Source organism: Hyperolius riggenbachi, chromosome 4 (genome assembly GCF_040937935.1).
Source record: "Hyperolius riggenbachi isolate aHypRig1 chromosome 4, aHypRig1.pri, whole genome shotgun sequence".
NCBI classification, from domain to species: domain Eukaryota; kingdom Metazoa; phylum Chordata; class Amphibia; order Anura; family Hyperoliidae; genus Hyperolius; species Hyperolius riggenbachi.
This window is the reverse complement of record NC_090649.1, coordinates 435,550,843-435,573,327: the sequence shown is the minus strand read 5'-3', so window position 1 is coordinate 435,573,327 and position 22,485 is coordinate 435,550,843. Positions and strand designations below refer to the sequence as shown.

General features: G+C 45.0%; 1 protein-coding gene across 2 annotated transcripts in view; it reads right to left on the bottom strand.

The window, feature by feature from the left end:
- The window catches only part of PLCB1 (phospholipase C beta 1), an 887,760-nt gene that overhangs the window by 127,681 nt on the left and 737,594 nt on the right, over window positions 1-22,485 (bottom strand). For both annotated transcript variants that reach the window (XM_068232505.1, XM_068232506.1), the window contains 3 exons: window positions 20,260-20,359; window positions 13,013-13,117; window positions 6,872-6,981 (listed from right to left, as the gene is read on the bottom strand). In XM_068232505.1, the coding sequence (XP_068088606.1) occupies window positions 6,872-6,981; window positions 13,013-13,117; window positions 20,260-20,359 (315 nt within the window). The remainder of the gene's footprint in view (window positions 1-6,871; window positions 6,982-13,012; window positions 13,118-20,259; window positions 20,360-22,485) is intronic.

Here is a 22,485-nt window from a genome sequence, read left to right as displayed (position 1 = left end):
AAGAGTAACAGAGTGTCCGCAACACACACTATAATAATAAGAGTGTGCAAGGGCTCAAAAAAGCATATGGAAAATATCAAGGACAGAAAGCCCATAAAGATAGCACCACTCTAATGAAATAGTAGCATTTATTCAAAAAGCATTAATACAAAATATGACATCTTTGAGTTTCAAACAAGATAAAAACAATTAAAACCGACCAAATGGTCCAAAATGGTAACAGCTGCATACAATCATGTCTTAAGGTAAATGAAGGTGCAATCCACCGTATAGATATAATCACAAATATGGCACAGATATTGTCTATAAATAATCGCCTCAGTGTGCATCTGATCAGAGCACACACAAGGTTGAACCCGGGTTCAGCAAGGAAAACAAATAAATATACGCATCCACATACAGTAGTATAAATAGCAAGTGCAAAAAATTATATATATATATTTCATATATCAAATTATTCCTGTGTAGGAAAAATGTGCAAACCAGCAAGGACTGCTGTATAATATGACACTAGGAGCAGCCTATAGAAAAGTGCATGAGGTGAAAGGTGATACAATAGAGGAAGATACTTAGCCCGGGGAGACCAAGGAGGCGAAGACAGTGCAGCTGTAAATAGAAAAGGTCCCTTCAGAACAGTCCCGCAAGCTCCGCGGGCATCACCCCGCTTTCAAAGTAGAGGAGAGAAACACCACCGTTTGTGGAGATCAGATGCACACTAAGGCGATTATTTATAGACAATATCTGTGCCATATTTGTGATTATATCTATACGGTGGATTGCACCTTCATTTACCTTAAAGAGACTCCGTAATAAAAATTGCATCCTGTTTTTTATCATCCTACATGTTCCAAAAGCTATTCTAATGTGTTCTGGCTTACTGCAGCACTTTCTGCTATGACAGTCTCTGTAATAAATCAATGTATCTTTCCCCTGTCAGACTTGTCGGCCTGTGTCTGGAAGGCTGCCAAGTTCTTCAGTGTTGTGGTTCTGCTATGAACTCACCCTTCCAGGCCCCTCTCTGCACACTGCCTGTGTGTTATTTAGACTATTTAGATTAGAGCAGCTTCTCTCTTCTCTCTTATCTTTTACAAGCTGGATAAATCGTCCTCTGAGCGGGCTGGGCTTTCACATACTGAGGAATTACAAACAAGGGCAAAGCTGTTTGCAGGAAGAAAAGAGCAGCCTGAAACTTCAGTGCATGAGAGATGCAGGGGGAAAGAAACACACAAATGATCTCTTGAGATTCAAAAGGAATGCTGTATACAGCCTGCTTGTGTATGGATGTATTTTTCTATGTGTGGACATACTGTACATCAACCTACTTCCTGTTTTGGTGGCCATTTTGTTTGTTTACAAACAAACTTTTTAAAACTGTTTTTAACCACTTTTAATGCGGCGAGGAGCGGCGAAATTGTGACAGAGGATAATAGGAGATGTCCCCTAACGCACTGGTATGTTTACTTTTGTGCGATTTTAACAATACAGATTCTCTTTAAGACATGATTGTATGCAGCTGTTACCATTTTGGACCATTTGGTCGGTTTTAATTGTTTTTATCTTGTTTGAAACTCAAAGATGTCATATTTTGTATTAATGCTATACACTTTTTGAATAAATGCTACTATTTCATTAGAGTGGTGCTATCTTTATGGGCTTTCTGTCCTTGATATTTTCCATTATTTTTGTTATTTGATATGTTTAATTAAAATAATTGTTTTTTACAGATATTTAAACCAAAGTTGGTTATAATTTATGAAAATGGCAGATCTCTCAGACTTTCAAAGAGGCCAAATTGTTGGTGCTCGCATGGCAGGCGCTACTGTAACAGAAACTGCCCGAATGCTTGGCACTTCAAGAGGTACTGTCTCAAAAGTAATGACTGCCTTTGAAAGAGAAGGAAAAACGTTCTTAGCAAAGCACAGTTGTGGCCGAAAGTCGAAGTTGTCTGAGAGAGACCGTCGGACTCTAACTCGAATTGTTAGAAAAGCTTGCAAGACCACGGCTCCTAAAATCACTGCAGAGCTGAATGAACACCTACAGAACCCAGTTTCTACAAAAACTGTTCATCGGGAGCTGCACAAATCTGGATTCCATGGAAGAACTGCAATTAGAAAACCTCTGCTTTCAAAAACAAATGTTTCAAAGTGTTTAGAGTGGTGTAGGAACCACCACAATTGGTCCCTCGAGCAGTGGAAAAATGTGATTTTCTCTGACGAATCATTTACCTTATTTCCGACCTCCGGCCGAGTGTACGTTTGGAGACAGCCGGAAGAAGCATTTCATCCAGACTGCCTTCTGCCAACCGTAAAACATGGCGGGGGTTCTGTGATGATCTGGGGTGCTATTTCTTGGAAATCCGCCGAGCCAATGGTTTCCCTTCATGGAAGAATTAACAGCCGAGACTATTTAGGAATTTTTGGCGACCAAGTTCATCCTATGGTTCAAGAACTGTTTCCAGAGGGGATTGCCATATTTCAAGATGATAATGCCCCAATCCATACAGCTAGAATTGTTAAAGAATGGCACGAGGAACATTCTCATCTGGCCACCACAATCCCCAGACCTCAACATTATTGAGCATTTATGGTCGTTATTACAGATTCAAGTAAGAAGTCGATTTCCGCCGCCATCGTCTCTAAAAGAACTAGAGGGTGTTTTAACTGAAGAATGGGCTAAACTTCCTTTGGAAACAATTCACAATTTGTATGAATCAATACCTTGGAGAACTGAGGCTGTAATTGCCGCAAAAGGTGGACCTACACCATATTAAAAAATATTTTGTTGATTTTCAAGGTGTTTCCATTATTTTGTCCAACCCCTGTATATCTGTCAAGAGCATATCTCTGGAACATGAAATACTTTAGTCACACATATTTTGATGAGGGTAACCTCTCATTATGCCATGGATGTCTATCAACTTGTTTCCTCGGCATTCTATGCCAAGATCATGCTAGCAGAATAAGTACTATGGAACTGAGGATTCACATTCCAATCAGTTTCTGCTATGAAGCTTAAAAAAACTGCTAATTTACTCAACTTTTTTTTCTTTTGCTCACAGAGAAAGGTCAAAGATGAATAATGTTCTGGCGTCTAAAATAGTATCTCTAGCGAGCGGTGTCCTAGATCGGCCGCCCTTAGGAGACGCGAGGACGCGGGGTACATCCTAATGCCCTCATTCACACTAATGTTTTTCCGAAGAGGGATGGAAGCATCACATTCTTGTCAGGATGACTTTTCGCGGCATGTGTCGATTTGCTGGATCGCAAATGTAGGTCAGGCCGCAACAAGTGATTTATAATTTAAAGAAAAAGTTGATGGTATTTTTAGCTTTTACAATTAAGATGAGTCAGTGGCGGGGCAGACGGTTGTTATTAAAATACCTCGGTAAAAGCCAGCCGCCATCTAGAGTAGTGCGTGGGCAGAGGCAGCGCATTATTTTAGCTTGGGATGCATAATTGATGAAGTTACACATTAGAGCGGAATGGGAAAGTGTTCCGCTCCACAATTACCAGTGAACAACAGGACCCGGTAATGCGTGACTGCCACTTGTCTTTTCCTCAACAATCAGAGACCCATCGGATGCCAGGTATGTGGCCGGCCAGAGCTGGATAGTAATTATTTCTTCCTTAAAGGGAACCTTAAGTAAAAATAAACTGATAAGATAAATTGTATATGTCCTCCAACTCCTAAAAATGACTTTTAGATATCTCACAGTTTCACGCTATGTTTAAAAACTTAGAAAAGTAGATTTATTTATTTGTTTCTGCTCAATGACACAGTCTGTCCCCTGTCTCAGAAAGCTAAAATATATGAACTTTTGGCCTTTTTATCTATCCACTGCTCTCAGAAGCTCAGTTCTCTGCCAGGAAAGTGATTTATGGCTGTAATTCCTAGTCAGCAAGGGACACTATAGTCTGACTGGGCCCCAATTGAAAATAAACTGTCATTTGCGTAGCTGAATGTTAACTCTTTCAGGCAGAAAAGGGAGAAAGGAACACAGCATAGGCATTTGCACGCTTGCCACTGTACATAAACATGTCCATCTCATTATGTCGCATGTCACTTAAGGTTCACTTCAAAGATCATCTGATGTCCCAGTGATAAGACAGTAATAACTTCCATGTGGCCAGGGTGATTAGGGAAGATGAATGAGATACAAATAATTCAGAGTTGATGTAGCATTATGCTAATTTTGCATGCAAATTTATGCAAATTGAAAATGGAGCTAATCTCACCAAGGTGGAATTCTATTGGTCCATTTTTAAACCGCTTGAATTTTCATGCAAAATGTACATACTCCTACATCTACCTTTTGCATCCCACTGGCCATCCCTGGTCATTATTAGGTAACAGGAGCCACGGAGTGCTGTACTGCAGGCATGCAGGAGGTCACATGATGAGGAACCTGTACTCTGGGTTCAGGATACCACACCAGCAGCCCCTGCAAAGGCCTGTAGAAAAAGGGGTGATTTAGGTGGTTGACTTCGATCTAGAAGTGCTTTCCTCTTATGCTGGGAATACACCTTACGTTTTTTGCGGAGAATCGTTCCGATAGATGCCTTCGATGATAAAATTCCGACGTGTCCGATTCTCTGCTCGATTCTGTTCCGCTCGATTTCTCATAGAAATGAATGGAAAAAAAGATAAGAAAAACGAGCGGAAGATAAAAGAATCGAGCAGAATCGAGAATCGAATGGCTAATAGATCACGTGGAGAATCGAACACACACAAAAAACGTAACGTGTATTCCCAGCATTACAAAGTACATATCAACCAACATACAGGGGCATAACAATAGTCCCCAAGATCCCTGCTGTCATGGGCGGCCCGGGGCTAAGGGCCTGCTCCTGCTGTGATGTGCAGAGTGCCAGCAGCAGAGCTTCATACACTACCTACTTCCAGCGGTAGAACAGGTCCTCCTCACTCACAGTAACCATGCACTGTGCAGCCTATCTCCTTGTGACTCTCGACTCTGCAAGTCATGTGACATGTTGGGATGGGGGCCACAAGAAGATAGGCTGAACAGCATGTGACTACAATGCAGAGAGTGAGATGGAACTGTCCTATTGGTGGAAGAAGGAAATATATGCCGATACTCTGTTAGGAAAGGAGGAGTTCCCATGGAAGGGGAGGGGGCAGGCAGGTGCTTGTTACTCCCCTGCCACCATAGGTAAAAATCCTTCTGCAGAGCACTTTACAAACACATTTCTCCGTACAGTAATGCATGGACTCTTGTGATACACATCTGCTGCGCTATATGGATGCATGACATCGGCAGGAGGAGCAATCCTTTCAGGCTTCACAATCCTACAGACTGCATACCACTCCCCTCTGTCGCCTTTCTCCTGGTCTACAACTGAAGATCAGCCATGAGCTAGCCCAAACTATGAGGTTTCTTTCACACTGCAGGTGGTCTGCCATGTTGCCCAAACCGCCACATGCCATTGCATATGTAGCCCTATGGGGCTATCACACTGAACGTGTTGCAGTATGTATCATCTTGGCACGTCAAGAGTTGCATTGCCTCATGTACGGTAACCCGGGAAGTGAGTAGCCCCAGAAGTGAGACATATTTTCAATGAAAAGTATGCCTCACTGATATGGTTGCACCCCAGAGGTAACGTGAGGTGCGACTTGTCGAGGAGGTTCACTTTAGGCTTGATTTCCAGCTTTTCAGCTGTCGTTGGTCATTCACTATATATTTACTATACTATAACTGCGTAAGCTGAGCTGAAAAAAATGAGAGTTGGTATTTTTATATACTTTGACTAGACATGCATATAATTTTCCTTCATTATCTTTGTAAGCTTTAAACAACTCTCACAGGAAGTGGTTGAAAGTTCCAAGATTTCTCTGTAGATCACTTCAAGATACAATACATCAAGGATACAAACACTAATGTGATTTACTATATTCACCACACTGTGAGTTTTTTGTATTTTTTTTTTTAAATAACATTCTTGTACATTTTTGCAACTTTTATATGCATTTGTGTGCAAAAATATGCATTTTTCGATTTTTCCATGAACAAAAATGAAGTTAATTTACAAGAAAATACATCTCATTAACTCAAATCACATGTGAATTCAGATTCTCCCAGTGCTGAAACAGGGGGGATGCGAGAAGCCTCTGGATAATCCCTCTACTGAGGTAACTATCTAATTTTGGCCATTTTTTGCCTTCAGGTAGACTTCATCGTGTCTTTTTACCGGGTTTTTACCTTTGTTGTAGTGAGTTGGAGGAATGGGGGTGGGGGGGATTTCCATGTTATTGCTGCTGAGTGGACAGTTACCAGCATTGTGCAATCATGTGACAAGCAGTGCAGGAATTGGGCCAATCAGACTCAGCAGGAGGCGCATTTGACTGTCCCAGTTACAAACTGCACACAATTTGCATTCAATTTGGATGAAGGCTGAAATTGTAAGCAGCTCACTGACCATCTCTATATGTAAAGATTAATGGCAAACATTATTTGTTTCTAATAGGACCGGTGTCAAGTTTTGCTGACAGTTAGTGGATTAGTTTGGGTGTTAAAAATGAGCAACAAAGGCTTCTGCTCTGTGCAGCAAGATATTTGTAGAGGAATAAGCTTTCCAGTTATATGTTATATCAGAAGATGATGAATCATCAAGCTTCTGTTGTTTGAGGTGAAGGCCCCAACTCATTACCTCCAATGGCTGCTCAGCTGAGCATGTGACTCTCCTCAGCAGCCAGCAAGGATTCCTCACAGCATCAGTGTTAGATATGATCTGATTAGTTGCTTCTCTGGTGAAAAGCAGGAAATGAACAGCCAGCAGTTTCCTCCTGGGCAGTAGCAGTGTTGCAGCTAAGGAAACAGATCTACAAATGCTGCTAATCACAGTTAGCCCACCTCTTTCTTTATTTCTTCCTCGTCCTCCAAGGTCAGTGCGGCCAGCTGCCTCGACCTCTGCTCCATCAAATTCACATATCTAATGGGGTTTGATAAAGCTTCAATCACATCTGTAAAACAAAAATTAGACAAGAAAATGTTATTACATGTTTAAGGTGCATCATTCACCATGGCTGACATCTGCTTTCTGTGAACTGTCCTGATATTGATATTACACTCACGGCCTGGGGAAATTAATAAACTTATTTGGATTTCAATTCCACCTCTCAATATCACACAAATCTATTTTTCAGCCCAGACCTCCCTACACTATAATCTCAAGTCCCTGACTGTCTATCTGCTGTATCTACATTCATGTCATCTCATTTCATTAAACTATACATAAACAAAATGGAGATTGTAAGACAAAATAAGGGGAGCAGGGACAGAGAGCCCAATATGGTGTAGTATGTTGTGATTAAAAGACAATATTGGCCAATATGCAATTAATTTTTTCTCCTAAGTTTTCTCCTTGGAGATAACTTTTCAACTTCTATTAGTTAAAATACCTTTTCAGCGCTCTGCAATTAAAAAAAATACCTAAAAATAGGTGAAAAGGTACTATTAAAATTATTTTGAGTATTTTCGCGCTTGCAGGTGGTTAAAAAAGCATTTGATTAACAAGTTGTGAAAATATCTCGTATGAGAAAACTTAGAAGAAAAAGTTAATTGCATATGGGCCAATATGTTGTTTGAGCAAGAAAAATACTCACAAATGTGGGTTACCACAAAGGCAACCACTTCGACAGGCAAATGGGGACAGCAACTCTGTTCCCGCTCAGGTTAAAAATCGCTCTCTGTAGTTGGAGAAAGTTCAGGGATTCACCCCTCCACCAGGGGTGGACAACAATAGATATGAAATACATCCAAAATAGAGGCGCCAAAACAGAGTAAAAGGCGTTAAAACTCGTTTAAAAGGAAGGCAGTGGTGGACATACCTCCAGGTAGTCGGACACTGAAGGAGAACCCGAGGCGGAATTTTTAAGTCTTAATAGGACCCAGAGGCATGTCATGTGCACAATGACATGCCTCTGTGGCTTCTATCGCCGCTGCTATTTCCCCCTGCGCTCTGCTGTCCCCCCTGAAAATATCGCCAGGCTAGCGACAATCTGCTTGTTGCTAGCCTGCTTTGTTTACCTGAGACTTGTCAATCATGCTCCTGTGCATTGCCGCCTCCATTACAGGCTCCCCCCGCCAGTCCCCGCCTCTGCTAGCTTCCTCTAATCGGAAGCCAAGCTGCAACCCAGGAGCCTGGCAATATTTTCAGGGAGGACAGCAGACTGGCATCGGCGATTTAAGGACACAGAGGCATGTCACTGTGCACATGACATGTCTCTGGGTCCTATTAAGATTTACAAAGTCTGCCTGAGGGTCTATTTAAGGACTATTTACAAAAATAGTTCTTTATTCATTAGGCAAAAGAAATATCAGCAATAACTCCACTGCGACATACTTTGCAGGCATACCCGCTTCCTCAGGCAAAATTAGTGGAGCATCTGTACATCTAAGGGAAATGGCCTGCCGCCTCTGTGGAGATTGTGATATCCCCACCATCTCTCACTGCTCCCCCACCCATAGTGACCATTAATGTAGAAAACACCCCAATAACCTCAACTCCTAAAGCTCCTATTTCTTGTTTTAAACCGTATCAACAGTGCTCTTATTGCTTTCTGTGAAAGGGTTATTGTGTGAGTTTTAGCGTGCAGAGGGGAAATATAAAAAGGTAATGTGTGACTGAACAGTCCTCTGGCACCCCTTTTAATTCAAACAATTTATTGTCCTCAATCATTGAACACAAATCTGGGTGTTACTTGTGTTTTATAAAAGACCATTTGGTCAGGTTAGCATGTACTTTTCCCTATACCTATGCTACTCAGTTGTATCTATAGTCTAAGAAAGAATGAGACTTTCCTGGAATACCATAGTCTTGATTTGCATTTAAAGGTTAAAATCTACCTTGAAGGCTTTGACTGTCTTGGGTACATGGCAACAGTTTTTTTTTATTCAGCACCCATACAGACAGATATTTATTGATCAGATGTGTCTTCTCAGAGTTTTACAACCTCTAATTAGCCAAAATTGAAAGTTACGCCAGGGGTTCCACAGCACAAAAACAGCGATTTACTGCCCTGAATACTTAAAGGGAACCTAAGACAAATAGAACATAAATAATTATACTTACCTGGGGCTTCCTCCAGCCCCCTCAGTGTCTGGCTGATCCTCTCCGTTCCTCTGCTGTCAGTCCCGGTAATTGGCTGGCCGGGAGCATTCTCCACCTGTGCAGTTAGTTAAAGTGGAACTGTAGATAGGATTAAAACAAGCTGTTTCACTTACTTGGGGCTTCTGCAATCCCCCAGCAGCCGTCCTGTCCCGCGCAGGTCCTCCACGAGCCTCTGTTCTCCCGCCGCCAGCTGCTTTCGGTTTTGTCGCCTGGCCACGCGTATCCTTTCTTCACGTTCCAGTCCGCAGTAACGCAATTGCAGGCGGGAACGCGTACAAAGAATACGCTTGGCAGGGCTGCGCTGGCCTCGACTTACAAGGAAATGGAACGAAGCAGTGGCGGGAAAACGGAGGCTCAAGAAGGATCGGCACAGGACAGGACGGCTGCTGTGGGCTTGCAGAAGCCTCAGGTAAGTGAAACAGTTTGTTTTAATCCTATCTACAGTTCCGCTTTAAGGCTTGAAACTGTGTAAGTGCAGAACGCTTCCATTCAGCAGCCAAGGAGGTGCGTGGTCGGGGTCGCACATGCGCAGTAATCCCCAACTGGCTGGGTCGGGGACTTCACCAGGATGGACAGCGGAGGAACGGATGGGACCGGATAGACACCAAGGGAGGGAACTACAGGGGGCTAAAGGAAGTATAAATCCTTAGGGCTTGTTTCCATTGCAACGTAGGTGGTCGCGCGTCAGCGCAGTTCTGCATTGCATCACGTGATTCCCCGAGGCGCCGCTTGCGATCTCATCCATTATAAATGCGTGCAACTATGTGCTGCGATTCAGTGGTGAACCGCAGTGCATGTGTGGAAACATCAGACAGTGCAGTCTATGCACTCTCTGATTTCCCTATGATGGTGTTTCCATAAGCGCAGCTAAAAGCGCGCATATGGAAACAAGCCCCTAAGAACTATTCCTCTCAGGTTCTCTTTACCCCTTACAGTGAGAAGCAAGAAAAAAGGTAACAGGTTAGCTCTACGTAAGATTGGGACCATACATATACCGGTTTATCCTCCTGTAACATGTCACTTCCTGTTACCTTAAAGCACCTTCACAATAAAGGTATGATGCACAGACTGATTACAGAGGCAGTGCAGAAAGACAACCTTATTATTAGCACTTGTTGTTACAACCATATTTTGATAGAGACAATAAACAGATAGGAGTACACAGTAAAGTCTCAAGGTCACGAATAGCACCTCTGTATTCTCTCAGAAGCGCTATTCGTGACCTTGAGACTTTACTGTGTACTCCTATCTGTTTATTGCCTGAGTAAGCAGGAACATACTCGTGAAACGCGTTGCACTGTTTGTTTTTGAGTATATTAATAAACCTGTTGTCATAAAACTGACGGTATCTTGTCTGCTTCGAGGAGGCGAGTCCACCACCACCTCCTGAGGGATTTTAAGCCTTTTGGAACCTTTTATCCTGCTGGCGCCTCTGTTAACTCTTACATATTTTGATAGAAAATTCCACATATCTCCAGAGTCGTATCTACAGGGGTGCAAGTATGGCATTTGCCATGGGCGCCTCTTACTTTATAGAACTGAGAACTGTTCTGTAGCATCCTTGGTGTTCTCCATACAAATTTCAGTTTTTATGTTTTATTTGATATTCGGCTGCCTGATTTTTGGGAAGACAAGCTGTTATCTGGGGGATATATATAGTCTGACCTGCTGCCATGCTTCACCCTTACAGGAAATGCTTTACACAACCAAATCAAGTGAGACTAGAGTACACCTTACAATGTTTGGAGGGATGCCCACCTCATTTTCCTCCCTTGGGTGCAATTTCAATATCTGCCATAGGTGCTGTTTTTCCTGGATACTACTCTAGATATATCTTTACCTCTGCATCTATTTAGTTTGGAATCTACTGACATACTGTTTAGGATAGATTTGCCTCTTTGCAGAATACTCAGACACTCACGCAATTTTGATCAACATTATAAAGAGAAGTTGGCAAATGCAAATAGTGTCCTTATGGTGCAATAACAGCTTTGGATGGTCATGCCTTATCAGTGTAATGATGCTGTCAGAAGTTATCAGCCTGTGAAAATCTCCACTCCTCTCAGGGCAGCCGCCAGCATACACGGCTCAGTTTGCGCTCTTGTACGCACACGCTCTCCTACACCGCAAGCGCATTGACCATTCATTGTAATGCAAATCTCCACAAAACTGCATCTACAATGCATATCAAAACCTCTTTCTGCTAACCTATTGGAAAGTCTTTTGTTTTATTAGTTTTGGATACGTCGGGAAGTAGTCAGAAGAACCTCTATTGACTTTTAACAGAAGTTTGCTTTCTCAAAACAGCCTGATCAGGCTTTAAAAATGGAATCCTTTTACCACATCAGGGTTGTAGCAATAGGGGGTGCAGAGGTTGCGACCGCATTGGGGCCCTTGAGCCTAATGGGGCCCCGGGGCCTTCCCTCAACTGCAGTATTAGCTTTCTATTGGTCCTGTGCTCATAATAACCACTTCTATAGATACTTTGAATAGTGGTAATCATTAACAAACTGCTCCCCATCCCCTTCTTGCACCTCTGACACTGTAGTTGCTATTGGCAGGTTTTGGTGCGCCGTATCAATTGTTATGTATAGAGTGCATAGGGGGGGGGTCCTTAACTATTCCATTGTATCACGTGTGTATGCAGTATCCTGGACTGGATTTACCATAAGGCACTGTAGGCACGAGCCTACAGGTGCCTGTTGATGGAAAGGCAACCCACTCCCCTCCCCAAGTACCTCTCTCCCTCCTTCCCTATACAAGGTCCTGATGAGATGCTACTCACCCTGCTTTTGGCATTCCGCTGACAAGATCTCCCTGCAGGCAGGGGCGTCTCTAGGTACTTTATACTGAGGTTTCTCTAGCTACCTAATACTTGGATGTACCTCTAAACCAGGGGTCTCAAACTCAATTTACCTGGGGGGCCACAGGAGGCAAAGTCAGGATGAGGCTGGGCCGCATAAGGAATTTCACAATCGCGGCACATCGCCGCCTCTGCCTACCCCTCTCACTCTTCCTTCACAGAGAGGGGCGGGGAGAGGCGGCGATCCGTGCGGCGATTGACGTCAGGAGGGGCAGAGCTAAAGCTGAAAGCTCTGCCCCTTCCAGGAAATGCCGGCGGATTGCCCCCCGGGAGATTTGGGGGCTCTGCAGCCCTCGTTTAGCGGCGGGGATGCGGCGGATTACTTGGGAGCACTGAAGCGAACTATAAGGAAGCTTTTGCCGGCGAGGGCCACAAAATATTGTATCGAGGGCCGCAAATGGCCCGCGAGTTTGAGACCCCTGCTCTAAACACTTAATATTGAGGGTACTTATGGCTACCTAATACTAAAGGGCACCTGTAGTTACCTATGACAGGCAAGGGAAATAAGGGAGAAGTAACAGCTGGACCAGCCAGCACACTTGCAGCGCAGTTTGTTGGGGGTTGTCGGTTCATGTTGGTTGAAGTGTAAGGTGCCAGGACATCTGTGCCTATAGGCTCCTGTGATATAAGACCGGGCCTGACAGTATCTGAAACAATAATGTGTATTTATGCTTTAGAGGTACATCTGTATTTCTTCTGATTATTATTCGAATATTAACCCTTTCAAATCCTTTTTCAGGATCACCCACGTCCTCTTCAGCACCAATTTTTTTCCCATGGCCTATAAAGGAAAAGGCCACTGTTGGACTAAACAAAGCCCAACATAGGATATGATAGCGTCAAGCTATTGTTCAATCCCAACGCCAAGATGTTCACAGCAGCAGTGATAGAATATGTTGTCTACTGCTGCCATCTAGTGGTGTTTAAGCTAATATACATGAGGGTCAAGAAATAGAATAGTAGACTATTGAGGAAATGTGTAAAGTTGAAATAAAAAATGAAGAAACAGACGCTGTACCTGCAAATGTATCAGGAACATAATCTTTAACATCTATGTAGACAAAGATGGCCGGAAGCGTCAGTGGAACATTTTTCTCATTTCGAAGGCAGATGTAGTGATATCCTGTAAAAGAAAATAATGTTTTTTACTGAAAAATAAATAAAAATGTGAGATAATAATGGACTAAAAAAATATGCAAAATATGCGACGTGGTGTATGGCATATTTACTAAAAGCTGGTAAAATTACTGTGCATAGAATGCACAGCAGTTTTACTGGTATTTACTGTATAAAAGTAATGTGAACAGTGTTCTGCACATTATTATTTATTACTTATATAGCGCCAACACCTTCCGCAGCGCTGTACAGAGTATATTGTCTTGTCACTTAAATGTCCCTCAGAACAGCGACTAGGGTTATGTAGGTAACATGCATGATGCTAGGTCAACAAAGCCAGCCTTACACACAAATGCATGTAATTAGTGCATAGTCTGAATACTGTTTACAGCTGCACAGTGCAAAAGTGTACCCATCAGACAGCTCTGCTGTCCCTATATCAGGGGCGTCGCTAGCCCTGTTTTGGGGGGGCACGTGCCCCCAATCTGTTCTGGGGTGCCATAGATCTCCGCCCGGCCGCCCCCTCTGTCAGACTCAGCGGCTCCCTCCAGCCGCCGCGTCAGTGACAGTCTCAGACCTCACGATCAGGCGGCGAGCCGGCGACCAATCATGCGGGCGCTAGGAGCCAGCGCCCGCACTGATATGCGGAAGTGACATCACTTCCGCATATAGAGCGGGTGCGTCCAGCGCCCGCTCGTACAACTGGTCGGGTCGCCGCTGATCCTGAGGTCTGCTGAGAGGTAGGGGGAGCGGCGGCGGCGGCTAGAGGGGGGGCCTCCCTGTCACTCACTCACTCACTCCCTCCGTAAAGGGCCTCCCTGCCACTCACTCACTCCCTAAAGGGGCTCCCTGGCACTCACTCACTAAAGGGCCTCCCTGTCACTCACTCACTCCCTAAAGGGGCTCCCTGGCACTCACTCACTCGCTAAAGGGGCTCCCTGGCACTCACTCACTCACTCACTCACTCCCTCCGTAAAGGGCCTCCCTGCCACTCACTCACTCCCTAAAGGGGCTCCCTGGCACTCACTCACTAAAGGGCCTCCCTGTCACTCACTCACTCCCTAAAGGGGCTCCCTGGCACTCACTCACTCGCTAAAGGGGCTCCCTGTCACTCACTCACTCACTCACTCACTCACTCACTCACTCACTCACTCCCTCCGTAAAGGGCCTCCCTGCCACTCACTCACTCCCTAAAGGGGCTCCCTGGCACTCACTCACTAAAGGGCCTCCCTGTCACTCACTCACTCCCTAAAGGGGCTCCCTGGCATTCACTCACTCGCTAAAGGGGCTCCCTGGCACTCACTCACTCCCTAAAGGGGCTCCCTGGCACTCACTCACTCCCTAAAGGGGCTCCCTGGAACTCACTCCCTAAAGGGGCTCCCTGGCACTCACTCACTCCCTAAAGGGGCTCCCTGGCACTCACTCACTAGCTAAAGGGCCTCCCTGTCACTCACTCACTCCCTAAAGGGGCTCCCTGGCACTCACTCACTCCCTAAAGGGCCTCCCTGTCACTCACTCACTCCCTAAAGGGGCTCCCTGGCACTCACTCACTGCCTAAAGGGGCTCCCTGGCACTCACTCACTCCCTAAAGGGGCTCCCTGGCACTCACTCCCTAAAGGGGCTCCCTGGCACTCACTCACTCCCTAAAGGGGCTCCCTGGCACTCACTCACTGCCTAAAGGGGCTCCCTGGCACTCACTCACTGCCTAAAGGGGCTTCCTGGCACTCACTCACTGCCTAAAGGGGCTCCCTGGCACTCACTCACTGCCTAAAGGGGCTCCCTGGCACTCACTCACTGCCTAAAGGGGCTCCATGGCACTCACTCACTGCCTAAAGGGGCTCCCTGGCACTCACTCACTGCCTAAAGGGGCTTCCTGGCACTCACTCACTGCCTAAAGGGGCTCCCTGGCACTCACTCACTGCCTAAAGGGGCTCCCTGGCACTCACTCACTGCCTAAAGGGGCTCCATGGCACTCACTCACTGCCTAAAGGGGCTCCCTGGCACTCACTCACTGCCTAAAGGGGCTCCCTGGCACTCACTCACTGCCTAAAGGGGCTCCCTGGCACTCACTCGCTGCCTAAAGGGGCTCCCTGGCACTCACTCGCTGCCTAAAGGGGCTCCCTGGCACTCACTCGCTGCCTAAAGGGGCTCCCTGGCACTCACTCACTGCCTAAAGGGGCTCCATGGCACTCACTCACTGCCTAAAGGGGCTCCCTGGCACTCACTCACTGCCTAAAGGGGCTCCATGGCACTCACTCACTGCCTAAAGGGGCTCCCTGGCACTCACTCACTGCCTAAAGGGGCTCCCTGGCACTCACTCACTGCCTAAAGGGGCTCCCTGGCACTCACTCGCTGCCTAAAGGGGCTCCCTGGCACTCACTCGCTGCCTAAAGGGGCTCCCTGTCACTCACTCACTGCCTAAAGGGGCTCCCTGGCACTCACTCACTGCCTAAAGGGGCTCCCTGGCACTCACTCACTGCCTAAAGGGCCTCCCTGGCACTCACCCACTGCCTAAAGGGGCTCCCTGGCACTCACTCATTGTCTAAAGGGGCTCCCTGGCACTCACTCACTGCCTAAAGGGGCTTCCTGGCACTCACTCCCTGCCTAAAGGGGCTCCCTGTCACTCACTCACTGCCTAAAGGGGTTCCCTGTCACTCACTCACTGCCTAAAGGGGCTCCCTGTCACTCACTCACTGCCTAAAGGGGCTCCCTGGCACTCACTCACTGCCTAAAGGGGCTCCCTGGCACTCACTCACTACCTAAAGGGGCTCCCTGTCACTCACTATCGGGGTCCCTGTCACTCACTACCTAACTGGAGGCGCCTGTCACTCACTAGCTAACCTGGGGGTCCCTGTCACTCACTACCTAACTTGGGGGGCTACCATATTAAGGGGGCATTCTGCCTATTTATGTGAAATGCTGTCTATTTATGTGCCTCATGACTGCTGAATTTGTCTTGTTGGGAGCCTTATGATTTGTTGGGGGCCTCAAGATTGCTGAATTTGTCTTGTTGGGGGCCTCATGATTGCTGAATTTGTCTTGTTGGGGGCCTCATGATTTGTTGGGGGCCTCATGATTGCTGAATTTGTCTTGTTGGGGGCCTCATGATTTGTTGGAGGCCTCATGATTGCTGAATTTGTCTTGTTGGGGGCCTCAAGATTGCTGAATTTGTCTTGTTGGGGGCCTCATGATTTGTTGGGGGCCTCATGATTGCTGAATATGTCTTGTTGGGGGTCACATGATTGCTAACTGCAAGACTATGGGAAAAGCTGAATCCTTATCATATGAGACAATAGCATTAAACCTACTTTTTTAGCGTTTTAAAACAGAAAATAAAACTGGGAGGTTCTAAAAAATTGAATACATTTTTCAGGAGTAGGATGGATGAAATTGTTTATCTTCACAGTTTATTTTCAACTTGGATTTTCCATAATGTTCATGTATGAGTTAAAACGTTTGTACAGTATTTAGTTTAAATTGCTGTTGCCACTTTGCGATAGATAAGTGACTTTTGGGTTGCAGTTTGGGCACTCGGCCTCCAAAAGGTTCGCCACCACTGTCCTAATCTGATGTCCCACCATTGCTAGGTTCATGTAAATTTGTCTCCACCCGGCCGTTACCACACCTATATTCTGGTCCATGGCCCACCCATTTTTTGGTGCGGCGCGATAAGCACGCCGCACAACGTGATCCTCATATTTTTGCGTATACATCTTTGATCTATGCCTATACTGATTGTAAATTATCTAAATAAAGGACAGGGGGCTCCGTCCAATATTTCGATGGGCAGGCCCGTTATCCGTAGCTTACACCGCTGCTAAGTTCATGTACATGTGGCCCCACCCATGGCCACGCCCACTCACCGCATGACCACGCCCATTTTTGCCCTCCCCGCCTGGTGCCCACAGGTGCCCCCGATCTCCAAGGACCCTAGAAACGCCCCTGCCCTACATAACACACACGGAGACGCGCTGCTGAAAAGAGCTCAGCAAGAGGCTATGGCCTCAATTCTCTAAGCAGTTTAGTCTTCTGATGGTTTTTTAGTCTACTGATGGTTTGGTGTAATGTTTTAAGGCCCATACACATGCCGTACTAAAGGCAACGACGGGTCCGTCGTCACCTCCCGCTGGGCTGAATCCGCCCGGCAGACCGTTCAGAAACAGCCTTAACAGTCCGCCGACAGACTGTACACACGCTGCTGAAAACCCGCCCAGCGGGAGGTGACAATGGACCCGTCGTTGCCTTTAGTACGGTGTGTGTACGGGCCTTAAGACCTGTTTTTAGACCTGGTCTAAAATTCAGTAATCACTTAATTCACAAAGGCAAACAAACAAGTAGTAACCACGCCCACTTTTTCTGACAGAGATTAGACCAGCTGATTTCTGTCGGTAAAATAATTCTGTGAGGTATTTCAGATGTGAGGATGGAACTTTTTGAATGAATTATGCAGGAGTTGAATTGCATGCAGAGAAGAGCTCATCAAAGGAGAAGGATGTCGGTCATAGCTACTTGTTTGTGAACTGCATCTTTTGATCATTTCCCCTGCTTTACCAACCTAATTACCGAATGGTTTAGACCAGGTCTAAAAACAGGTCTAAAACATTTAATAGTGAATTCCCCTTTGATGCAAATGACCAAACCATCAGTAGATGAAAAACCATCAGTAGACTAGTCTATACTGCTTAGTGAATTGAGGTCTATGTGTTCAGGACCTTATGCTCACATTACATAGTCCACACCCATTTTACTGAAGTTTGACTACATTTTCCGCATGCTTGTTCCAGGTGTTTGATCCAGACGCTACTAGTGCATGAAAAATTAGCAGGATGCCAGGCAACTGATATTGTTTAAAAGGAAACGCTTATGGCAGTCTCCATATCCCTCTCAGTTTAGGGGTACATGTGACATAAGAGATAAACATGTATGTACAGTGCAAAACCAGTGGCGTAGCAATGGGGGTTGCAGAGGTCTCAACCGCACCGGGGGGCCCTTGGTTCAGAGGGGCCCTATAGGGCCCTCCCTCAACTGCAGTATTAGCTTTATTGGTCTTGTGCTTGTAATGATTACTTCTATAGATTCTTTGAATTATATTAATCATTAACAAGTTGTTCCCGATCCCCTTCTTGCACCTCTAACACTGCGGTTGTCCTCGGCAGGTTTTGGTGTGCCATATCAATAGTTATGTATAGAGTGCTGGGGGCATGTAAAACTCACACCGGGGCCCAAAGCTCCTTAGCTACGCCACTGTGCAAAACATATTAATAACCAGGCTGTTTCACTTGTTTTATTTTGCTGCCTGAAAAATGTAGTTTTTAGGCATGGAAGTGACAGCTTCTGTCTTGTCAGTACCTTGTCAGGAATATATTAAACATCACTGATAAGAAAACTACAGCCATAAACGTTTTCCTGGCAGAATACAACTTCTTAGAGCAGGAGAGAGATAGAAGGAGGTCAATAGTTCAGGTAATTTCACTCAAGGACATTTAATAAGCTGCCGCTGAGCAGAGACAACAAAATATTCAAGCTACTTTGTAAATGCTTAAATATAAAATATAACCATGGGATATCTAAAAAAAAGTCTTTTTTAGGAGTAGGAAAATAAATACAATTGTTTATCTCATCAGTTTATTTCCACTTCGTGTTCACTTTAAAGGACAACTGAAGTGAGAGTGATATGGAGGCTGCCATATTTATTTCCTTTTAAGCAATACCAGTTGCCTGGTTGTCCCACTGATCCTTTGCCTCTAACCCTTTTAGTCATAGCCCCCGAACAAGTATGTAGCAGATCAGGTGTTTCTGACATTATTGTCAGATCTGACAAGATTTAGGTGCATGCTTGTTTCTGGTGTTATTCAGACACTACTGCAGCAAAATAGACCAGCAGGGCTGCCAGGCAACTGGTATTGATTAAAAGGAAATAAACAGGGCAGTCTCCATATCCCTCTCACTTCAGTTGTCTTTTAACTAGTAATTGTCCCAAGGGCAGTATATCTATGCTCCGCAAGACTTCATCTAAAGTCCCGGGGTTGTAGATATGCATACCGCTCCACGATCGCCTGCCGCACACTTTTCTGTTGCCGTCCGTTTGTTCAATGATCAGTGAATGGGAACACGGTCCCCATGCACTGATCAAAGTGCCTGTGATCAATGATATCAATGAGATGCCAGTGGTCATAGACAAAAGTGAAAGTACAGCATACATGCAAAGCATACATGCATTACTTCCTGTAACACGTTACAATGCATTTGGAATAAAAACATTCTTAGCAAAATGTACCAAGCATTGGTGGCAAAAAACAAGATATAGATCATTTTGTTGTGATAAGTCGTGATAAAGTTATTGGTGAATATTAGGGAGGAGCAAATGAAATGTGAAAATTGCTCTGGTTCATAAGGGTAAAAACCCCTTTGTGATGAACTAGTTATTTCTTTACAGAAGCACTCCCTGGAAAGGAAATATACAAAGAAGCAGCCAGCTTCCCTTCTCACTACCCACTATTCTGGCAGTTTCATGCCTTTGAAAATAGAGAAAACCCTGATAATTCCACAAGAGGAAATGGTCCATTCCAAAACCTGTCAGATTTTTACTGCATACTGTAAGTGACAGCAGCATAGGAAAAAAGTAATTTGTAGAGCATATTATTCTAGGACAAATTATTATTATTATTGATTTATAAAGCGCCAACATATTCTGTGGCGCTGTACAAAGAAACAAACATGAGGTACATAATAATACAGACAATAGTGTACACCAATATACAAGATACATAATTAGTAACAAAATACAAAAATGATACAAATTACAGAATACAAAATACAAAAGTGGTAATGACAGTGATAAAAGTAACATGATAAATAAAATGTATAATAATTTTCAAGACACAAAAGGGGGAGAGAGCCCTGCCCTTGTGAGCTTACAATCTAAAGGGAATGATGGGGGGGTACAAGAGGAGGGGTTGTATACAACAAATATATAGAGGCAGTGTGTTTTAGGATACCTAGTAGGAGTGCAATTTGGTCTTAGGACAAAGAGAAGTGGGCCTAAGGTAACATGTGGATAAATGTAACATTTCATGTGTATACATACAGATGGATTGAAATGCTACAATGTTTCACAATAAAAACCTTTTAGACTGTAAGGAAGTTTACCTGGTCTGATTGCAGAGACGGGTAATATCCGATGACCTATGAATTTGCCTCCTTCTTCATATGCTGCTATTCTCAGACTTGCCAGAGAGGGCAGCACTACCTGATAGAGATTGTAAAGTAAACAGAGCTGTAATTTAGATTGCAGTAGAAGTTGTAGAAGTATAACAAAAGGCTCTAAGCAGACCATTCAAATTATTACCAGAGCTTTGTGTGAGCTCTGAGGTATAGGAAGCTACTATATGTGCTTGTCTAAGGGCTAGTGGCAGCATTTGTAGTAAACAATGAGGAGAGAGAAACATGGTGAGGAGAAGCTTTCTGCTAACTGACACCTCAGGAAATTCCACTGTCCTTATACAGTATACTGGTATACATGTATGCGTGGCCACTTAGTTACAAACAGGTTCCATTCTGGGAGATTGTTTGTAAGTTGAATTTGTTTCCTGTGTTAAGATATATAAGTCTCTGATTTCATTCCTAGTCATGACCATGTGCTAAAGCAGGATGTGATAACACACAATTAGAGATGGCCCGAACGGTTCCCGGCGAACTTCGGTGGTTCGCGTTGGCGGTTCCATTCGCCTCCTATACTACATCATAAGGGTCAACTTTGACCCTCTACATCACAGTCAGCAGGCACATTGTAGCCAATCAGGCTACACTCCCTCCTGGAGCCCCCCCCCCCCCCCTTATAAAAGGCAGGCAGCGTCAGGCATTGGACTCACTTGTGTGCCTGCAGTAATTAGAGAAGGGATAGCTGCTGTGCAGAGACCTCTAGGGAAAGCTTAGTTAGGCTCTTGTAGGCTTGTTAGCTTGCTCCTTGCTGATTCTTATTACTAAAAAAGCACCCCTGAACACAGGGGTCTAGTCCTGGAAAAAGTAGTGAGCGGACTCACCCTAAAAACCTCTGCACCGCGCGCAGTGCGGCACCCCACAAAATGGGCGTGGGTAAGCATAGTGTGGGCGTGGTCATGGGTGGGGCCAAATATACATGGCCTTAGCAGTGGTATAAAAGGACTGCCAGGGGACGTTTGAGCTCTGTCGTAGTGTATCCCCAAAAAGTAGATGTAATCTCACAGCATTTCACCAAAAATACACATAATCTGGCAGGGGTTCCCCCAAAATACAGATAATATGGCAGTGGTTCCCCCAAAATAGACAATCTGGCAGCAGCAGTTCCCCAAACATACACATGATCTTGAACATTGTAATACCCATCACTGCATATACCTACCTGTTGTGTTCAGTGCACCCACCTACCTACGTGAGTGCACGCAGTGTGATATACCACTCCATGCATACTTGTTAACTGCACCTGTGTGACTGCACATTGTATTAGTCAAGTCAGTGCATACCTTTCTCTTGAATGGATGTCAGACTTGCCCTCCATAACAGATCCTCGTTAAAGGATTTAAAGTTGATTCATCTCACATACAGCAGGGCCTCAAAAGTCCTCCTGTATTGTTATTTTTGGTCACTACCTCGGGACATGCATGCCATGTCTGCTGCCTTCCTTGGATGTGTGGTAGCCGTTCCTGCTCCTTTGCCCACAGCGTGCCTGCTGCCTTCCTTGGATGTGTGGTGGTGGTAGCCGTTTGTTAGGCTCCCACTCCGGACCGGAATCGAACCAGGATTCCCTGGCCATTACCCGTGGTCACCATGCTACTGACAAAGTACCATTGAAAGTTTCACACAGTTAAATGAATGGCAGACTTGCCCTCCATAACAGATTCTCGTTAAAGGCATGTGGTGTCATCTCTGGCACACAGCGTTGGGTCAAGGGTCCATCTGACCACAGATGCCTGGTCTGCAAAGCTTGGTCAGGGCAGGTACATTACTTATACAGCAAATGGGTCCTTACTTGGATGTGTTGTGGTGGTAGCCGGTTCTCAGGCTCCCACTCCGGACCGGAATTGAACCCTGATTCCCCGGCCATTACCCGTGGTCACTCACAATGGCAGACTTGCCCTCCATAACAGATTCTCATTACAGGTACTGAACAGCCAGCAGAAAATGTAATTTAAAAAAATAGACGTAAGCTTTAACAATGGTAGAGAAACAACCATCGAAAGTTGATAAGGCAGTCAGACATTACCTGATATCACTGAGGAAGAGCAATCTCGCCATGGTGCGCACCAGTCCAGCACGGCCGTCACAACACAAACAGCTGTTTGCGGTGCTTTACACAGTGAGTTTGGTGCGTCAGTGTGAAGCAGTACTCTAATTACA